The sequence below is a fragment of the Hevea brasiliensis genome, chromosome 9 (genome assembly GCF_030052815.1).
Source record: "Hevea brasiliensis isolate MT/VB/25A 57/8 chromosome 9, ASM3005281v1, whole genome shotgun sequence".
Classification (NCBI taxonomy): domain Eukaryota; kingdom Viridiplantae; phylum Streptophyta; class Magnoliopsida; order Malpighiales; family Euphorbiaceae; genus Hevea; species Hevea brasiliensis.
In genome coordinates, this window is record NC_079501.1 from 4,329,591 (window position 1) to 4,349,245 (window position 19,655).

General features: G+C 32.1%; 3 protein-coding genes across 4 annotated transcripts; all 3 read left to right on the forward strand.

Moving 5' to 3' along the window:
• Positions 1–5,014: 5,014 nt before the first annotated feature.
• On the forward strand, positions 5,015–7,142 carry LOC110640388 (flocculation protein FLO11). The gene has a single exon (XM_021791676.2). The coding sequence runs from the start codon at positions 5,496–5,498 to the stop codon at positions 6,846–6,848; it is 1,353 nt and encodes a 450-aa protein (XP_021647368.2). The 5' UTR covers positions 5,015–5,495; the 3' UTR covers positions 6,849–7,142.
• Positions 7,143–10,793: 3,651 nt separating this feature from the next.
• On the forward strand, positions 10,794–14,826 carry LOC110640377 (protein TILLER ANGLE CONTROL 1-like). The gene is made up of 5 exons (XM_021791666.2): positions 10,794–10,903; positions 11,043–11,088; positions 11,222–11,889; positions 11,977–12,131; positions 14,600–14,826. Exons 1-5 carry the CDS (start codon positions 10,898–10,900, stop codon positions 14,610–14,612), a joined length of 888 nt encoding a protein of 295 aa, XP_021647358.2. The 5' UTR covers positions 10,794–10,897; the 3' UTR covers positions 14,613–14,826.
• A 1,454-nt stretch (positions 14,827–16,280) lies between these two features.
• On the forward strand, positions 16,281–17,598 carry LOC110640370 (cytochrome b5). Of its 2 annotated transcripts, none has more exons than XM_021791660.2 (4): positions 16,281–16,425; positions 16,570–16,659; positions 16,988–17,054; positions 17,204–17,598. In XM_021791660.2, the coding sequence occupies exons 2-4, from the start codon at positions 16,573–16,575 to the stop codon at positions 17,458–17,460; spliced, it is 411 nt and encodes a 136-aa protein (XP_021647352.1). In that variant the 5' UTR covers positions 16,281–16,425; positions 16,570–16,572; the 3' UTR covers positions 17,461–17,598. The 2 variants fall into 2 exon arrangements, with proteins under 2 accessions (XP_021647352.1, XP_021647353.1); XM_021791661.2 differs by having other exon boundaries at positions 16,573–16,659.
• Positions 17,599–19,655: the final 2,057 nt, after the last annotated feature.

A 19,655-nucleotide genomic window follows, 5' to 3' on the forward strand; every position in this document is an offset into this window, starting at 1 on the left:
TTATATATTTCCTTTTTTACTAGATTTCTTTGTTTTTAAATTGCCTATGCTTTTTCTTTCCTTCCTAATAGACTCATTCCTATCATTAATTATGACAAAATTTATCATAATAAATAACTATAATATAATTATTATACATAAATTATATAAAAATGACTTCTCTGTTATTTTCTTTAAAAATAAATTAATTTCTCTTTTGATTAATTAAATATTTTTTATTAATTTATTTTTTAAAATATTTTAAATATTAAAAAATCTAAAAAAATATTTTTCATTAAATAAACATAATTTTATATTATTATATAAATATTATAAACACACGTAGTATGAATATGAATCTCATGGGTTGAAATGCTAAGCGAAATAATATTTGTTCACCCATTTATAACTTCCATGTGACATGCACGCACAAAGGATAAGGGTGCGAGAAAAAAAAAAAAAAAACCGGAATTATTTTTTTTTAGATAACAATCCGCCATATTACAGTTGTCCTATGCATTTAATTTTCATATCTATAATTAGTAATTTATTTTGTTTTAAATATAAGAAGACTAATGGTTTCTTTTTTTAAAAAAAATTATTTTCCTTAAAATGTTGAGACTTTGAGTGTCAACATTATGAATAAGGAAAGCTTGAATGAGACGTAATTTAAAGTTAACAACCATATATTTTCAAACACAAACACGCTTCTAGTCACTAATTAAATTATTGAAAAACCTTTCATTAATATTAAATTTTTATTCATTAAAATCTCATGATCCACCTAAGTTGACACCTTCAAAATCTTTGATTTTTTTTTTATTTTTTTGGATACTCATATTAAGGAAACGAGCAAGTCAGAGTAATCAAATTAATTGTGCATAAAAATTCATATAATTTGACTCGGATTTGTTACACTAAAATGGTAGAATTCTGGGGTTCGCTGGAGGGCAGGTTTGATTATGTGGGAAATGGTTTTAAAAAAATGGAAAAAAAAAATTAAGGGAATGGACAAGTCAAATAGAAAATGAGGTAATAAAAGAAGAAGAAGGACACTTTATAAAAGGTTGATGATAAAATGAAAAGGGTAAGCAAATTCAAAAGTTAACCAAAGAGGAGAGTATAAGGTACTTTTATTCCTACGGCATTTTGAAATTAATAAAGAGATAAGAAAATGTCAAACCTCATCCAATTGGGTGATTTAGGAGTTAGCGTGCGGTTAATGCTGCTGCTAAGACGCTCACTATTTTATTTTTTATAATTATAATGCTCTCGTTTCTCACTGCCACACGCTATTCACACGGGTTCTCATTTAATTTTTTTTTTTTTATAATTTTCTTAACACGTTTAAGAAATATATAATTATAATATTTTTTTAAATTAACTAATAATTATTATTTTATAAAATTTATATATGTTATTGATATAATACCACTCATTCAATCAAATGATAAATATTTTAATTAATTTTATCTGCAAAAAATAAAAATACTACTTTATTCATAAATTTAACTTCAATTCAGGGAATTTTATTGTGAAATTTTTATTTAATGTAATTATTATATGTGTATCAGTTTAATTATAATTATTTATTATAATAAAATTTAATATAATTAATAATTATATATTAATTTTATTATATAATTTTTTCCCGGCGTAAACATCTCCGGTTATTATTCAACAATAATAACAGATGTAAACTTTCCCTCTTAAAACAACACTTATTTAAAACATCTGCTTTGGGCCTTTAGACTAATGCTTCAATTAATTGAAGTAGATGTCTTCAACAAAACAATAATAGTAAAATGTCAACCCCAATTTGTGTACATGCATGTAATCATTATATGCATGCATGTGAAATGGAGGAAGTAATTTATAGGATTTCTACATTTGTAGAGTTTTGATTGAATCTGTCTCGTATGTTTCTTCATCACAAAATTATGAATATATATAGAGGTAGAAGACGAGGAGAAATAATTGTGAAGCTTAAAAATGCAGTATTAGATATTTAGTTGAAGCACATTTGTCCTGTAGCTAATTTGGTGACAAGTTAATTGTTAGGGTACACAAACTTTGATATTGAAATAAACCGTAATTAAAATCATTAAAATCCACTCATATGATGAAGTAGTGGCACAACCTCCAACAGTTGTTTTGAGTCGCATCTAAAATTTGATTGGTGTCAGGAAGCCCTGGCTTATCTGTGGAATTAACCAAAGCCACACATGGTTTAGTGGCTCCATCTGTTCAACAAGATCATCGAGTTTCTGGAAGCCCTAAGCATGTATATTAGATTGGAGCCCTATGCCGAAGCAGTTGCTTTCCCTTCTTCAATGGCATGCAGAACAATAGAGGATTTAAGGCCTTGGCCTTTAAGTTGGGCAAAAAAGGAAGGCTGAACAAAATGAATAATTTTCATTTTTAGGGGTTAAAGCCTTATGATTTAGCCCCAACCCATCTTAATTCTCGGCAGCTTTTATGGCGATTGACGTGTGTCTGGTGCGAGTGCGACCTTATCTCAGAATACTGTTTTAACTGTTTGGGTTGGGCTTGTATTTTGGGCCTCAAAGCAACCCAAATCCCAAATGTGCCCTGAAAGTTTCCACCTCTCGTTTTTGCCTGTCCCCAGATAGAGAGAAGAGCATGGCTACCGCACTCAGCTTTCTAAAATCCCCTGTTCTTCTCAGAAACCCTCCATTTATATACTCTAAACCTAGGGCTTTTTTTTTCCAAAAGAGTGTGGTGTAGAAAAAAAAATAAAAAAGGATGACTTGAGAAATATTTACCAAAAAGGGATGATATTGGGCGTACGATACTCAAGAGCAAAGAAAGAAAGAAACAAAGGGAACAAGCAATTAGTGAGATTGTCAAGAATTAAAATGTAAAGGAACTGTTATGGAGGCGCCAGGATTTAAGTTGTAATGTTTTAACAAACAATTTGGTTTGATGAAGCAAAATTTGCAAAGGTGGAGCTGGAGTAGTAGCCTCGCATTAAAATTTAGAAAGTTGAAAAATTCACTTCTAGATAAGTAGTAAGAACTTGATATGGATAATTTTGATGATGGTTTCTTTATTAAATTGAGTGGTAAAAGTTAAAAATGATAGTATGGGTGAATTGGACATGTAAGGTTGAGAAATTCCATTTGACTATAGAAAGATGGCTTTGTTTTTAGTTATCACTATAACAACAATGAAATTGTAGACTCTTACATTAAACAACATTTTTTTTATTTCAATTTTGATTTAGTGGAGATTGTTGGAAATATAGTCGAAACACAATTAGGATTACGAATTTGAATTTATTATTTTATGTGGCATGAATTTTGAATATATTTTAAAAGGTTTTTCGCTATAATCCATTAGTGAATATTGTAAAATACTTTTAATACAGTGTTTCATCTCTCACAGAAAAGTGAACCCTTCATAGAGTAAGCGCTATATGATTGTGAGAGATGGTACATGTGCAGTGAGTACACCTAATAATCTGTTATCCTTTAAAATAAAAAATAAAATATATTATGATAGCAGAAAATTAAATAGTATTTTCTATATAAAATTAAACTATTCGTATAACCAGCAATTTAAACTTTTAAGTCATTAACCTTTCTTAATTATCCCCTCGATATTGTATAATTTTTCGGCTCATGAGAAAAAGTGTTTACATGATGTTGATATATGTTTGAAATACGAAATCATCATATCAATATACTTGACGGGTTTTACACCGATAATTTTTTTTTTTTTGAAAAGAAAAAAAAATGTATTTAAGAACCTCCTCTTGGTTTATCACAAAGAAGATCTGATCAAAAGGATTACAAAAGGAGTCATCTTGTAGAGTTCTGTCCTTTGAAGTTATCTTGCAACGTGTAAGATCTGCCACTTTTAATCATTAGATAACGGGCAAACTATACAATTGTATTAACCCCAATGGCAAGGCTAAAACCCTGCCTTTCAGGAATTCAGAAATATAATCATAACTTGATCCCTTGCAGGAATTTGCAATCCCCAAAAGCAGATTCTAATTTTTCAATTTTGTTCATTGGTTTCTCTTATGGTATGGACTAATTTATGGGAGTTCGACATGATGTTATCTACTCGCATAAAAGCTATCTCGTATAGCCTCATATTTCCTGAATCATCAGAGTATTTTAGGACCTTGAATTTATTTCCCCTACCATTAGCTACATTTTAATTGAAAAACACTACATTTTTGTTTCCATTACAATTTACACCTATAAAAACACATCTGTGTCATTTCATAAATGCAGGGAGAAATTTCCCATATTATTATATAACATACGATGCAAAACTCTCAATGGAGAACAGAGAAAATCACTTTCCAGGCATGAAACCTTGCAGCAGGATGGAAGTTGTGAAAACATACTATATGGAAGGCTATTTAACAAAGCTTTATTCCCCCATTCGAGCATCTTTTTTTGACACATCAGTGCAAGTCTTAATCGAAGTAGATAGTGATATTCCAATATCACCTTAATAATTATTATTTCATTGCTAATTCTGGTGGGATTTGATGTTCAATGCTAATAAAGATAGATTATATATTTGCCGTCAGCTTGCCAATTAAATATTCCAAACCCGCGATCCCAAGTAAATAACAGAGTGGGGGGAAAGAAAAAAAAAAAGGATAGATATTCTGAGGACCCTCATTGTGTTATTTTCTTCTTTCAAAAGATGGGATGCTTTAAAGCATTTTGGTCGCTATCTACGATTGGCGCCAATCTCAACTATTTAACCACCGAGACTTTTTATTAATAATTAATGCAAAAAAATTAAAAGATGAGCTTGTAGGAAGACCCTTGAAGAATCGTAAAGGTAGACGAAGTGAAAAGAGAGCAAGAATCTCGAATTTCTGAACTCTCCCAGCAAGCAAAGTCAAGATGAAGACATCCTCGGCTTATCAATGCCATTTTTCAAGAATCATATTACAGTATCAGTATGCTTTGCGGGTGGTTTCTAAGCACATTTTCAAGAATCTTTCAGAAATGAGATTTTCGTATGTCAAGAATGATAGAGAGAGAGAGGGAGCCGCAAAATATACAGCATATTAATATGGCTAGTAGCACATTACAACTTTAAGCATTGAGATCTTCAATGGACAACCAGTGTCATTTGTTCTAAAATGGTGAAAATACGGAGCAGGAAAAGAAAAGGAAATTCTTTTACTCGACTCAATTGTGGCTTGATACCAATATTATTTCTTGTGAGACCTTTCTTAGCTGTCAGTGCTTTGTGAATGAATTTGATGCCTTTCCTTTATTCTCTGTCTCTGTCTCTCTCTCAAGAAGTTATTGTGTGTTTCCCCATGGCACATGGTTTTTCTTTTTCTTTCCTTGTGCATTTCTCTTTTCTGTTTCGACTCCAAGCTGGCTTATAGTTTCCATAGTTAAGTTCTAGAGCTATAAATAACAGCACACATCGCCCATCTCTATTTGTACTCCTTATGTTTCTTATTTAGTCAAGATTAAAGCAGACAGCTCTTTGCAAAATTACAAAAAATGGCAAATCAACCCGCCCAATCTCGCCCATGGTTGTTCCGTTTGCCTTCAATTGTACGTCCAGCCCCTGAACCAGCTCCAACCCCAGCACCTGAGCCAGCTCCTCCCCAGCCTCGTCCACCTCTTGCTCGACCTGCATTTAGGCCAGCTGCTCCGTCTCTCCCTCCAGCAACTCAACTTCAAGGGCCCACTCCTGCCCCTCCTCCTACTACTAATGGTGCAGGTGGAGGTGTGGCATCATTACCAACATCCCCAGTTCCCAGGGCGTCTGCCCCTTCTGCTTCATTGCCTACTTCTCCGGCTCAAACCACCACGATGGTTGCCCCAGTCGCTACCTCAGCTTCGGTGCCATCATCTCCAAGACCCAGAGTTTCAGCTCCTACCTCCTCACTTCCACCTTCTCCCGCCTCTAAACCAGCACCAGTGGACTCTTTGGTCTCAACTCCTCCAGCCCCAAAACCAGCTCCGTCTTCTTCTGTCCCAACGTCTCCAGCTCCTAAGCCAGTGCCAAGTTCTCCTGTCCCTAAATCAGCACCAGTCACCTCCTCAGTGCCAACTTCTCCAGCCCCCAAAGCCATGACCACCGCCATAGCTCGTGTTCCTAGCCCTGAACCATCTCCAAGAACCATCAAGCCAGCGGTTCAAAGCCCACTTCAATCACCCAAGACTAAGCCCACTGCTCCACCACCTTCTCCTCTGAACCTACCTCCAGCCAAGATAAGAGCTGATGCAGAAACTGAAGCCAAGATCCCATTAGAGGCAGAGCAAAAAACAGTGCTGGTTCAAAAGACTATTGATAAGCCCAAGCCCCGAGGCAATGGCAGCGACTCAGAGAGAAATCTCGCAGATGCTCTGAAGACCAGCATTGCACAACTTGGGAAGCAAGGACCGTCAAAAGATGGGAAGACAAAAGAAAATGGCCAACGAAAGAAGATTTCTTCGGATTCTGAAGATGGGGGCATGAGGGTAATAACAATTGCTGGAGAAAACAAAGGCGCCTTCATGGAAGTAATCCGGTCTCCCAATAAGAAACATGCGTTCGAGGGCAATCCTAATTATCTCAACAAGAAGAGCAATCCTAATTCCGATGGCAATGAGTGGGGAAGCCATAGCAGCAGCAGCAGCAGCAGCAGCGGAGAAGAAGGAAACCCAAAGAAGGACAAGGGCCATAAAGGACGGTCAATGGCATCTCCCCCAATGAGTACTTTTATGAACAGTAACGTGCAAGGTGTTAACAACTCGATTGTGTTCAATTCATCCTGCACTCACCATGATCCTGGAGTTCATCTTGCTATGTCCAGAAAACCAGCCGGTGGTGGGTTCAACATTAAGGACCGCGGCAATGGGCACTAAGGTTTAAGACAACGCGAAATAAAGGAATTGTTTTTAGCAGCAGCAGAGAAGGAAGCGGCTTATTTGTACTTTGATGTGTGGATGTAGGATACAGTATTATATAATGAGAATAAATATAAAGCTGTTGTGTGATGGTAAGGAAATTAAAGGGCATGGATTCTGATTCTTCATTGTCATGTTCCACTTTTGGTGGAGTGCAATTGAAGATTGGTCAATGTCCATTGTCCAGACTAAGGTATATATGGGTTGAGATTTAAGATTTTTATGCATAAATGGGAATTTAATATTTCCAGAGTCGGATTGCACATGCATCCATTCTTATATTTTACAACGTGGGAACAATCTTTTATGGGACTTCTTTTTTTTTTTTTTTTTCCCCCTTCGCGCGTTTTGCCTTCTAAAATAAAGCATGCAGCGAAGGAAAAATCCATACCATTGCATTGTGGGTGTTCATGATTCCATGGTTTCAATGACCTGCAGCTGCAGCCTGCAGTTGTTGGCAACTGGACTACATTGCGTCCGGTAAATATTGAGCTGGGTCGGGTTGAATTTTTATTTGATTAAACTGATATATATAACTATTGATTATAGTATAATGATCTATTATAATGAAATTACTGTATATATATAATTTTTCGGGCCGACGTCCTTCTTAAAAGCCGTTTTGATTATACTTGGGCTTAGGTTTGTGTAGCCAGACTCCAACATTTTGATTGGGAGTGTAATCAAGCCCATTGAATTATCTTGGATTGGAATTCTTGGCCCATGCTTCCCTCTAAAGCAATGTAAAAGATAACTCAAGAAGTTGGTTGAAAACATGTGCTAAAAAAAAAAAAAACCTAAGAATTGGCGTACTAGTCTAGTACCCTAGTAGACACTTGTTCGATTCTTTTTTATTAAAAAAAAGTATATTCATTAATTTTATAAAATTTAAAGATTTCATATTTTTACAAATAAACTATTAATTATCAATATATATGAGAAGAAAACTTTCTTTGAAATAAGAGGGTAATTATATTCATTAATTGTATATTCTAAATGGAAACATTAATTTATTGTATAATTTATTAAACATGTGAGTATAAAAAGCATTATTTTTTAATTTATAAAAAACATTTTATAAATTTATCCGGCTAAAAATATACCTTAAACACTACAATGGACCAGTAGGACAATGCCTCTTCCATATTCACCACACTTGGCCCACAATCAAGTGGCTGTGGTTCTTTGGTACTACATACATTTAAAAAGTCTTTCATGAACTGCTTTAAGCACACACCATGTTCATTGATAGGAATCGCTCCTTAAAACTTGTGGCTCTCCTTAGCAATTGAGCCAATAAACATAGATAAGAAAGTGGACAGAATTTTTCCATCTTTTCAGATAATATATAATTTCATATTTTTTGACCAAATTGTGGAATGCCATTTCATATATTTGGACGGCTGCCAATTTTATTCTTTTTCCCTTTTCATAAAAGAAAAAGAACAAAAAGAAAATGAAATTGCTTATTGAATCAATTTAACTTAAAATTGTTCTGATTTATTATCAGATAAAGCAGCAAAAGCTAAGCTAGCCGGAATTATTTTAAAATTTCAAGCATATGAGAAATTATTATATATATATATATATAGAGAGAGAGAGAGAGAGAGACAGAAAAGGTAGACATAATTTGGGTGCAACGTTATGGACAATGTAATCTCTCTTTTGCGCTAGACATTCTAGTGGGCTCAGTCAAATTTTTATTCCTCCCCCAAGTTTTCCTTTGTTGTCACTCAAAAAAGGTTAGGTTGAAATCAGGACTCTCAGGAGGGACCAATTAAAGGTGACCCGTCTCAATGCCATGGGTCCCTTTACCCCACACTTCACTGTAAAATTAAAGCAGGAGTTGAACAATTCAAAGCCCCTAACCCTGGGAACTTTGGAGGTGATGTTATTAGCTTTAATAAGGCAGCGGCTAGCTATAGCTAGCTAGACCCTGAAAGCATATTGTCCATATTTCTAAGAGTTCATAGATTAAAATCATTATTCCTTGATACACCTATTTAAAATTTGTGTATAGTAAATGATCATAAATTCTTATTGTTTATGTTTTATCTCTCTCTTTCCTATAAAAAGGTAAGATTAAAATTTAAGAAAGCATTATATAGGAAGAAATTATTTTATATCAGCTGCGTATATATTTTTATGATTTTTACATATAGCCCCGGCCGAATCCTTAGCTCCTTGAGATAACTCCAAAGAACATATCCAACTATATATGTACAAGTTTCATTAACTTACTAGGAATATCACTTGATAATTATAAACAATCTCAGTACATACATAGACCAAGATTCCAATATTATGAAGTCCACAAGCATAGTTGAATCATAGCTTTGCAAATATACAAACATAGCATGACAGAAACTTAAATATCTCTATACCCTAGATAGCTAGTCTGGTGAAGTTGTTTCCAACAGTTCTTTTGAACTTTGCTAGCTAGGCGTGTATCACTGACAGAATTTAGGGTATTGAACATTTTCGGAGAGGACGCAGCTAGGCATCGTGTGCACGTCCTTTCAACCACACGATCAACATATTTGATCGAGAATATGTTGATCTTATGGTGGAGGAGAGCATGCAAATGTTGCACACGTTGTCTCTAGTTCATTTTCCTTTAGCAAATCAATGGATAAGCAGTACTAATTAATTATTATGCTTCCAGCGACCTAAGATTAGTACCTAACTTTAGTATGATGGAGAGAGCAGTAATGTCGTCTGTTGAGAACAGATATTGGGGTTGGATAAGAGATATGTTTGTTCCAATTCCAATCAGAGATATTTTAAGTAAGGCAAATCAAAGTACTTTTTATTTCATTACAGCATTAATTTGCACGAAAAAATGCGATAGACAAACGACACTTTAAAGCTTCCATTTAGCTATGGTGGAACGTGAACTGGCAATTTCAATTACTTACTGGCAATGCCAATTTGATCTATGGAACTTAAAGTGAAACGTTTTTTTCTGCATGTCCCTGTAGAATAATCCTTTTCAGAAAAGTTTTCCATGAAATCCATCAGCTCTTTTTTTTTTTAATTATTTTATTTTAATTTTAGAGGTTGTAGCATGAGTCCAACTGCACATATATTGTCCTGAATCCCACAAGTGACTCAACTCTCACATGGGAAAAAATTCAAAGACAGAGAGCTGGTACATATATCGCCATTCATAATTCTCTTAATGCACCGCTTAGAAAAAATTTATTATTTTTATGTGACTTAAATTTTAGATATATTTTTATGGATTTAAATTGTGATTCAATATAAAAATTTTTTGCTATAACCCGATTAAAATAAAAAGTGAGGTCTATGATAAGAGTGAAAGGTACAGGCCAATAGGATAATACTATAATATTTTGTTATTTGTAAAAAATTTGTAAAATATTTGAGAAAACATTTAAATTAATATTATAATATTCTACCATTTGTAAAAATTTATAAAATATTTAAGAAATACACTAAAATGAGGATTAATGAGAGAATGCAGCACTTATAAATTTATGTGCTCCAAGAATATTAATAAGCTTAGTCTTTTGGGTAACAAATTCTCACAAATTCTAGTGGATAACCAAGAAGGAAACTATTGAACAGGATGGGCTAATTAAAATGCTAACTAATAAATAGAAAAAAAGAAAGAAAGGAAATAAAAAAAAGAAAAGATATTAGGTAGAGTTAGGGATCCCAAATAGCCTTTTATTCATTGTGAAGCTAGCATGCAATAAAGGAGGAATGCACATATATGTGCATACATCAATTCGAGAATTTCGAAACATCGATCATGCCAGAAAGACTCAACATAGCTGGTCCTCAAACATGCCATGCACCCCCAAAACATGCCTATATTCTAGGCCCCACCTGCTGTTGGACACCTGTCATCGCCTAAGGCTTCCACCCCAATTTGGTCCCTCCTTTTTAGTTCTTCTCCAAAACCATTTTTCTCACTAGTTCGCTTTGACATTTCTAATTTGGTACCAATCCCCTCGCCAACAAGTTTCTGATCAGAACATATGAAGGTTTGAACTACACCACATTTTACTGATTTTTCACTTCAATTATATTGTCGTCCTTTTTTTCACTAGACAGCTCCCTCCATACGGTTCTTGTTTAAGTTATCAACATTTTTGGATTAATGGTTTCGTTTCCTGCCCACAGATTTTCAATTGGGTGCAAAGGAGGTTTCATCATAGTGCCATTAAAGGTTTGATACATACATATATATATATATATATATATATATATATATAATCTTTTTTCTCTTTTCTTTTTCCTACACTTGTTGGTTGTTAGACTTGGCAAACTGAATGGAAGAATTTTTTTTTTTTTTTTTAAAGAAAATTGGACAGATGGGTCAGCCCGGAATGCGAAAAAGGCAGAATCCATTACAAGTGAAGCTGACAAGCAAGCATTACTGAAACAAGTAGCCCTCGTCGATGTGCTTGATGGCTGGAAAGATGGCATTTTGACAATTGGCACATTAGGGCTTGACCCTTTAAAGCCTTTTAATCAACAAAACGAATATTTTGTTCTGGAAAGTGAAGAAGTAGTAGAAGATGATGATGATGAGTATAATCACGAAGCAGACGAACAGGAGCAATACTCAGTCTATAGTGATGAAGAAGACAGCAATATTAATGAAGACGAAGAAGAAGAAGAAGAAGAGAACCCTTTAATATATACGAGGTTTGAGCACAATTTTGAAGAGCTTGCGTCAACTTTCGATGCAAATGCTGGGAAATCTAAAGAGATAATGATCATTGATCCAATGGAGACAAACTCAAATGTCCATGAGAATAGTGAAAGAAAAAGGAAAGGAGAAAGAATAACACTAGCAGAACTGTTCTTGGCAGATTCTGACATGAAAAAGAAGACGGAATCTTTTGAACTCAAGTCCGACTCAGGTAAAAAGCAAGCTGTTCGTGCCAAGAATGGTCTATTCTTTGCCAAGAAGCTGATACCTCATGTCGGAGAGGATTCACGTCCAATCAAGAAATTTCACCAAGTGAGTAATGTAATCTTCATTTATTTCTTTTTTCTTGGATTGCAATCAATGTGAAGTTTCTATGATACTTACTTTGCTTATACTTAGTTGATGAGGAGGATGTTGAAGAGAAAAATCCATCCAGAACTTGAAGAAAAGGACCAGAAGATAGACAATCAAAACAAGACTGCCATTATGGAAGTTGGAATTAGCAATGGAAATGAAACCGGTGAATCAATTTCTCTGCTTCCAACTCCCCCAAGGTACTTGATTTCCAATAATTTTATTGCATAGATTTTTCATCACACATTTTTTTTTATTATCATTACCATGCAAAATCTCATAGTATAGTAATTAATTAAGAATCCATTCATTATAATTAATCGTATACTAAATTAGTATCAAAGATTACAGTGCAAATAGCAGTGTTTTTACTTTTTAGTGCAATACCAGTGGCTTTCAATTGCCATAATCGAGTTACTGTTTTAGCAAAAATAATAATTAATTAAGGAACACACTAACTAATTGGAGCTTTAATTTGTATACCTATCGGCGCCTTTATACTTTCATTGCCTAAGCAAGACTACCTCATGAGTTTGATGCCTCCAAATGACTTTAGTGGGTGTTACCACTTGTTGGATTTTATTTTTTATTTTTTTAATGTTTTGATGCCTAAGATCGAATCAAATCACCTAAAATTATTTATTATAATTCATAATTTTATGGACACATACATAATTTAGCTCAATAATATGTTCTATAATTTTGAAATTGACATGACACATTAAGAGTCTGTTTATTTATGGAAAACTGTATGCAATAATTTTTGGACAAATTTTCTAAAAAAGCCTGAAAACAAAGTTTTATATTCAAATATTTCAGTTTTCTAGATGGAGAGCTAAAAAAATTTTTTTTTTTTAATTTTTCAAAAATTTAATCAATTGAGATTTGAAAAACAGTTGTTTTCTATTATTTTTAGTTATAACAAAAGTCCTGCTTTTCAACTATTTTTCAAAAGGGTAGTGATGACTTTTTTATAATCAAAATTATACTATAATTTTTTATAATTACAATTAAATAATTATATAAGAAAATTATTTATTTATAGTGATAAAAAATTAATTATATTATTATAAAATAAATGAATAATACATATTAAAGTAATTTTAATAATAAAATAATATTTTTAAATATATTTATAGTAATTTATTTTTTTAATTAAAAATTTATTTTTTATTATGGACGTGAACATGTTTTTTCATTATATTCAAAAAAAATTAAAATTAAAATTTTCTTAAAAAATTAAAAAATAAAAAACAAAAAACTGTCTTTTCATAACCTTAACATTTTTTTTAGCAAAAGTTATTTGCTGCATTTAATAATATTTTTAATTTTAAATTTATCTTTAATTTTGTAATAATTGCGAAACTGATATGTATTGTTCAATCTAATGACGCACGCGAGGCGTTTTGAGAATCTGATTAGTCGTTAAATTAGGATGTGCTTAAGTACAAATTAGACAAATTATTAACTCTAATGCATATAGATGATTAAGAAAAAAGTGATTAAAGCAAATTACTGTATGAAGTTTATGTGCTGTGAATCAACACGCATTTCCAAAAACCATCATCATTCAAGACATGATTTTAAATATAATTTGTCTGGATTGAATAATATGATTTTAGTATAATGGATAATTACAATGTGTTTAAACATCCAATCATTGGGTGTGCCAACCAAATTCATATTAGCATGACACCATTTACATAATCAAATTTAAATTTTTATTATTTGAATTCGTATGCGTTTAAAATATAAAATTTATTTATTAAATATATAAATTTTATATTTTTATTTTAAATTTATAATAAATTAAATTTAAATAAAAATTTTTAATTAAATCTTACTATATATCATATTTAATCCCTGTTACTGGATAATTCAATTAGACAAAAGCGCTCAATTAATTTTACATTAAGAAGAAAAAATCATTAATCTAAAATCAAGGGCTTAATATGTTGTGCTTGTGATGGATGGTTTGTACATCTGTCTAGATTTCTCTCATAGCTTGCTTTTGCCTGGGTTAGGTGCAAGAGAATGACCTATTGGCTAGATTTTAATTGGCAATATCCATGTTAATTCATTCTTATTTCCTTTTTAATAATAAAACTTAATATCCATGTTAATTCATTCTTATTTCCTTTTTAATAATAAAACTTAATATCCATGTTAATTCATTCTTATTTCCTTTTTGATAATAAAACTTAGCTTATCAAAAAATAAATTAATTAAAGTCAAGAAAGAAAGCATGCATATATAAACATAACCTGATGTAGTTGTAGGTAGTGTAGCCAATATATTCTATCACTTTCAATGGATGTGAACACTAATCATGTATAGGGTAAGGGGGAACCTCATAGGAAAAAACTCGAAAGATGAATCCAATAAGAAAAGTGTCAAATTAGAAAACATGCCAATTAGCTTGTTACGAAATGGCAGACGATGGAACGATTCCTGTCCTCGATCTATTCCAGTCCAACTCTAGCCTAGGTCATTCTACTTACTGGATGGGCCATGTCTGCCAATAGATATAGGTAGGGTATGGGGTAATGAGATGTGGGACATGGGAAATAGGAATATATATATATATATAAATATATAGATAATGCTGTAATTTTTTGTTATCAGGAATCATCAACATATTGATTTCTTTTTTACCCTGGTTTTGCAGGTCCTACATATGAGCTTTGAGTGATGACCTAATTTGAAAGAAGTTAATATATTGTATGGGAGTATTGTTATGTGGACAATGTTAATGGGGTGGTCTTGTATATGTGACATTGAAGCATGTGATTCTGTTGTGTAAGCTTTTGGATGATTCGTAAAAGTTGGATGTTTGGTTGTCAGAAACCTTAATAGGGTTTTGATTTATTTTATTGTTTGTGAGAAATTATTGAACTTTTTTTCATGTGGATCAACACTAGTGATCAAGGATGATGATGAAGAGGCTACATCCATCACTATACAGATTCATTGTTCAGACAAACGAATACCTCTAAAGTTTAAATCCCTTTTTCCCTCAACAGCGAACCACTTTTGTTTGTGTTTTAACCTCTTATAAAGACACCCATCCTTTTGCTTCCTTTTTTCTTCTTCCCAGGCCCCTCCTGTCCCTTCAATCCATTTTTCAAAATCCTGTTACCGCAGATCAAATTGGGCCACATTCTCCCATAAAAAATATAATGGTTGAATTTTTTTTTTTTTTTTTTTTTTCAATTGAGTAATTTTAACAATTTTCTCTTAAAATTATCCCTTTTGAACTCTAAACACCGTCCAAGAAATAATTATACTTAATTTTTCTTTATAAGTAAAGTTTATATTAATAAAATAAATCTAGGAAAATCAATCCATCCTTTAAATTAATTTTGTAATGACGCTAGGACGAGGAAAAAGTATGATTTTATTGGGTCAGGGCAGTCGGTTTGGACTGGTTGGGGCCCAACCATTGTGCAACCATGGTTGATTGCTTGTCATGAACAGTCGAAACCATACATTACAAGGCCCATAGAGCTTGCAGGCCCAATTTGTTAGCTTTCTTCAGTGGGTTTACCTACTGACATATTTTAGGTGTTCCTTTTCAAGCAATATAAAATAATAAAATATAAAAGTATAATATAAACAGTGCGTTAATTGTAGTGCGTGAAGCGCTTTCAGCCAAGCAAGTTTGGTGGAAAAAATAAATAAATAAAAATATGAAAAAAAGAGGTGGTTGCAAAGCAACTCCATATTATTCACGTTGTCTTTTGGTAGGTGAAAAATACTAAATACCCAAGAGCAACCCACGTTAAATATTTTTTTTTTAGAAGTAATTCAATAATAAAATTAATGGTCTTTATGAATCTATTATACTTTATAATCTCTTCCATCGTTCTCATACTTATATTAAAATTTAGAATATCTTTATAAATGAAATTATAAAATATAATCTATTATTAATCTTGAATTAAATGAAATTTATGTTTTTAATTATAAAAATATTATTGAAAGATTTATCATTCAACCTATATGTTATTGGTTATTATTTTTTCTATTTTAAATATTTTTAAATAAAAAAATTGACATGAATTTTAACCTCATGCATTAGATGTTGATATTTAATTATTAAATAACTAACTTAATAATCATTCGTTGTTTTTTTAGCTTAATAATAACTTGTTTTTTTGAATTACGTGTCATTAGTTTTGTCTTTTTTTAATAGGTGATAAATGAATTTTATTGAAATTTTAAATGATTTTTTATTTATTATAAATTAAAAATATAATATATATATATAATGAGATTTATATAAAAAATAAATAAAATTCCTAAATTTATATCTTATGTTCCTAATTAATTATAATTTAGATAATATTTGTTAGGATGTAATACCAGCGAACAACAAGGAATAAAAAAGGGTCAAAGGTCATTTACGCGATTTTATATATATCTTAGGCCTTTGCTGAGAGTTGCTTATTGCTTGAAGGAGTTGGCTCCTGTGTCTCTGGGGCTCTTTCAGATGTAAGATCCAACTTCCAATAGCTTTTTCTATACTCTCTTTAGATTCTATCCAACTTCGAATTTTGTGGATTATTATTTTTAGCTTGTATTTCTCTTTTTTTTTTTTTATTACTATTGAATGATGGGGATTTGATTTAATTTCAGCAGATGGCTTCAAAACCCAAAATCTATCAGTTTGATGAAGTTGTAAAGCACAAGGATAGATACGATTGTTGGCTTATAATCCATGGGAAGGTCAGTTCTCAATTTCTCGTTCAATTGTCTTTGGTTAACTTTTTTTCTTCATTTATATAGAATATCTGGTGAACTCTACTTGCAATCTTCTGCTCTGCTATGCTCTGCTCTCATAGTTGCTTTTCATCTAAATTAGATCGAGTCGCAGAGCTACAGAGCTAGATCTGCAGTTAAATTACGTTTCAATTAGAGTTTTCTTTCATCTAGAAGAGCAATAACAAAGAAATCATAGGAACAGCAAGTAAAAATTGATTCTTTACAATAGGAAATGATCGATGTGGAAAAAATTTGTATTTTGATATTAATTAATCTTAAACTGCTCTATCAGGTGTACGATGTAACCCATTTTCTGGACGAACACCCTGGAGGGGAAGAAGTGTTGGTTGCAGCTACTGGTAAGATTGCAATTCTGTAAACCAACCAAGCTCACTAGTCAGTAGTTAGTTTTTTACCGCTGGATTTCGTTCTTAAATGGGTTATTAATCAAGAACATTCATTGCTTAACATGACTTAAATTAATCAAATATCATCTGAAATTCCGCAGAGAAAGATGCAACTGATGATTTTGACGATGTTGGTCACAGCTCCTCGGCAAAAGAGCTGATGAACAGGTACTATATCGGTGACATTGATGTCAAAAGCGTTCCACCCCCTGGAAAGAAGTACACTCCTCCTCCAATTAATCCTCCAAAAGCAATAAACAAGTACTATGCAATCTTGGCGAAACTATTACAACTCTTGTTACCGCTGCTGATCCTGGGTGGAGCATTTGCGGTGCGATCAGCAATAAAAAAGGACTAGTATCTTTGTGATAATTTTTCCCTTGGAGGAATGACTATACAAGTCTTAGAACGCATTTTGTTGTTTCGACTGTTCTGCTTATCAGCAAATCTCTGTATTTTGTTTCTAAATTCTAATAAAATTGGGCTTCTTCCTTCACGCTATATTTTGCAAGTTAGTACTTCCTCCTTTGTTGGCCAAAAAGCAGAAAGAAAATCATCTTTCTTGCAAAGAAAATCATCTTTCTTGCTTGTTAATATTGACGCGTTCTCGAATTTCACTACTTTACGATGGTGCTTGATCACTGCGGCAAATAGTTAGCCACACATCTCTCAATCATCATCTCAGGATTGGAAGATGTGCTTGCACCAATCTCATCTAAGGACCAATGATAAGTGGGTATATTTACCCTGCAAGTGAAGGACTCCTCTCTCGAGTAGGATTTTGTACATCAATTTTCCAAAATTATTGGTTCGGTCCCCCCAACGGCTAATAAAATCCTCTAATGACCATGGCTTTCTTTGTTGATTTGCGCTTTGAAGCCACTAATTTGCAGTTGTGTCAATTTTGGCATTCGGTTAACTCCTTTATTGAGGAGCTTAAGCCATGATTCTAGCTTTGTTGGGATCCCATTTCTACTCAAATCTTAGTTTAAGGATGTGTATAATGACTCATTTAGTATGTTGTGTTGGATTTAACCCCAATACTTAGATCCTTTAGTTCTGTACTCTTCGCTTAATCAATAATATTGCTTCCGCTAAAAAATAAAAAGAAAGTGCTTCGAGCTGAGCATGGATACGTAGCAGAATTCTTTATGAGACTAAAGGCCAGAGATTGCCAGAGCTCCTTTATCTGCAGTTCTGGATATTCTTCTCTGTAGAATTCCGCACAAGGAATAAGCTTGCCATGACCTAGAAAGGTGGAAAATCCTTTGACTTCCATTTATAGGATAAGGAGACAAACTTTTAGTACGAGAATCAGTCCTTAGCAGCTGCGATGTCCTAGTCTTAGAAGGTGGAAAATCCTTATACAACACATGATCCCAATAAAAGAAAAATGCCCACACGTCCTCCTTCCGGCGAGATTCTAAGAATTGTTATTATCAAAAAGGAAAAATCCCTACTCTCCTACGCTACAAAATTACACTCGAACTTTAAAATATTAGCCCAATTGCACTGTGAACTGTCCCATATTGGTGAACAAGAGAAAAGAAAGAGAATTGAAAATAAAAGGGTCCATTTGATGAGAAAGTGTGGAAACCACTATTTATCTATATAATTATTTATTTATTTTAATTATTTAATAATAATTTAAAATATTTATTTAAAAAAATAATAAAATAAAATAAAATAAAAAATATTTTATTAGATGACCTGTTTATTTTTATATATATATTATTTTTAAAATTAAATATACATCTATAATTTAAACAATTCAGTTTAATAATAATTATTATCTCATTTTATACCTAATAAAACTCTTAAAATATATACACCCTAATCATCTCTTTCTGCTAAATTTTACTCTCAAAGCTTATTTATCATCTCTTTTTTTCTACTAAATATTTTCAATAAATATTTTTATTATATTTTATTTATTATTATGTATATATACAAAAAAAAAAAAAACGTTTTCTCCTCTGCCGATGCATGTAACTTTTGTTGAGAAAGATTTGTCTTGACTTGAATTATTATTATTATTATTATTATTATTATTATTATTATTATTATTAACTTTGGCTTCAAAATAAAATTTTATATTTAATGGGTCTATCATATTAATTTAATTGATCAAGTTTTTACTATATTTTGAGTATGTAGGAGATTTAAATATTTATTTTTTCAGCTGAAATTGTCTCTCTTTTATTAAATATAACTATTGTCTTGGAGGTTTCAGGTGAGTGATAATTATAGTACATTGCACCATTTTAATTCCTTTTAAAATTTCTTAGCATTAAATTTGTTATTAAATTAAATTTTAAATCAGTATTTTAATAATTATTTTACATGTGATTTTCTAGAGTTTTATTTTATTATTGAATTTTATTCTGATTTTGATTAAATAATTGATTTTATCAATTATCTCTGCATTATAGCCATTAGGATTCCGAGAACAGGCCTTTAGTGTCTTTACAGTGATTGATATCTGATTACAAAATTTATCGATGTGTTACACTGAATTTATTTGAGATTGATTTGATCTTACTGATTCTCTGA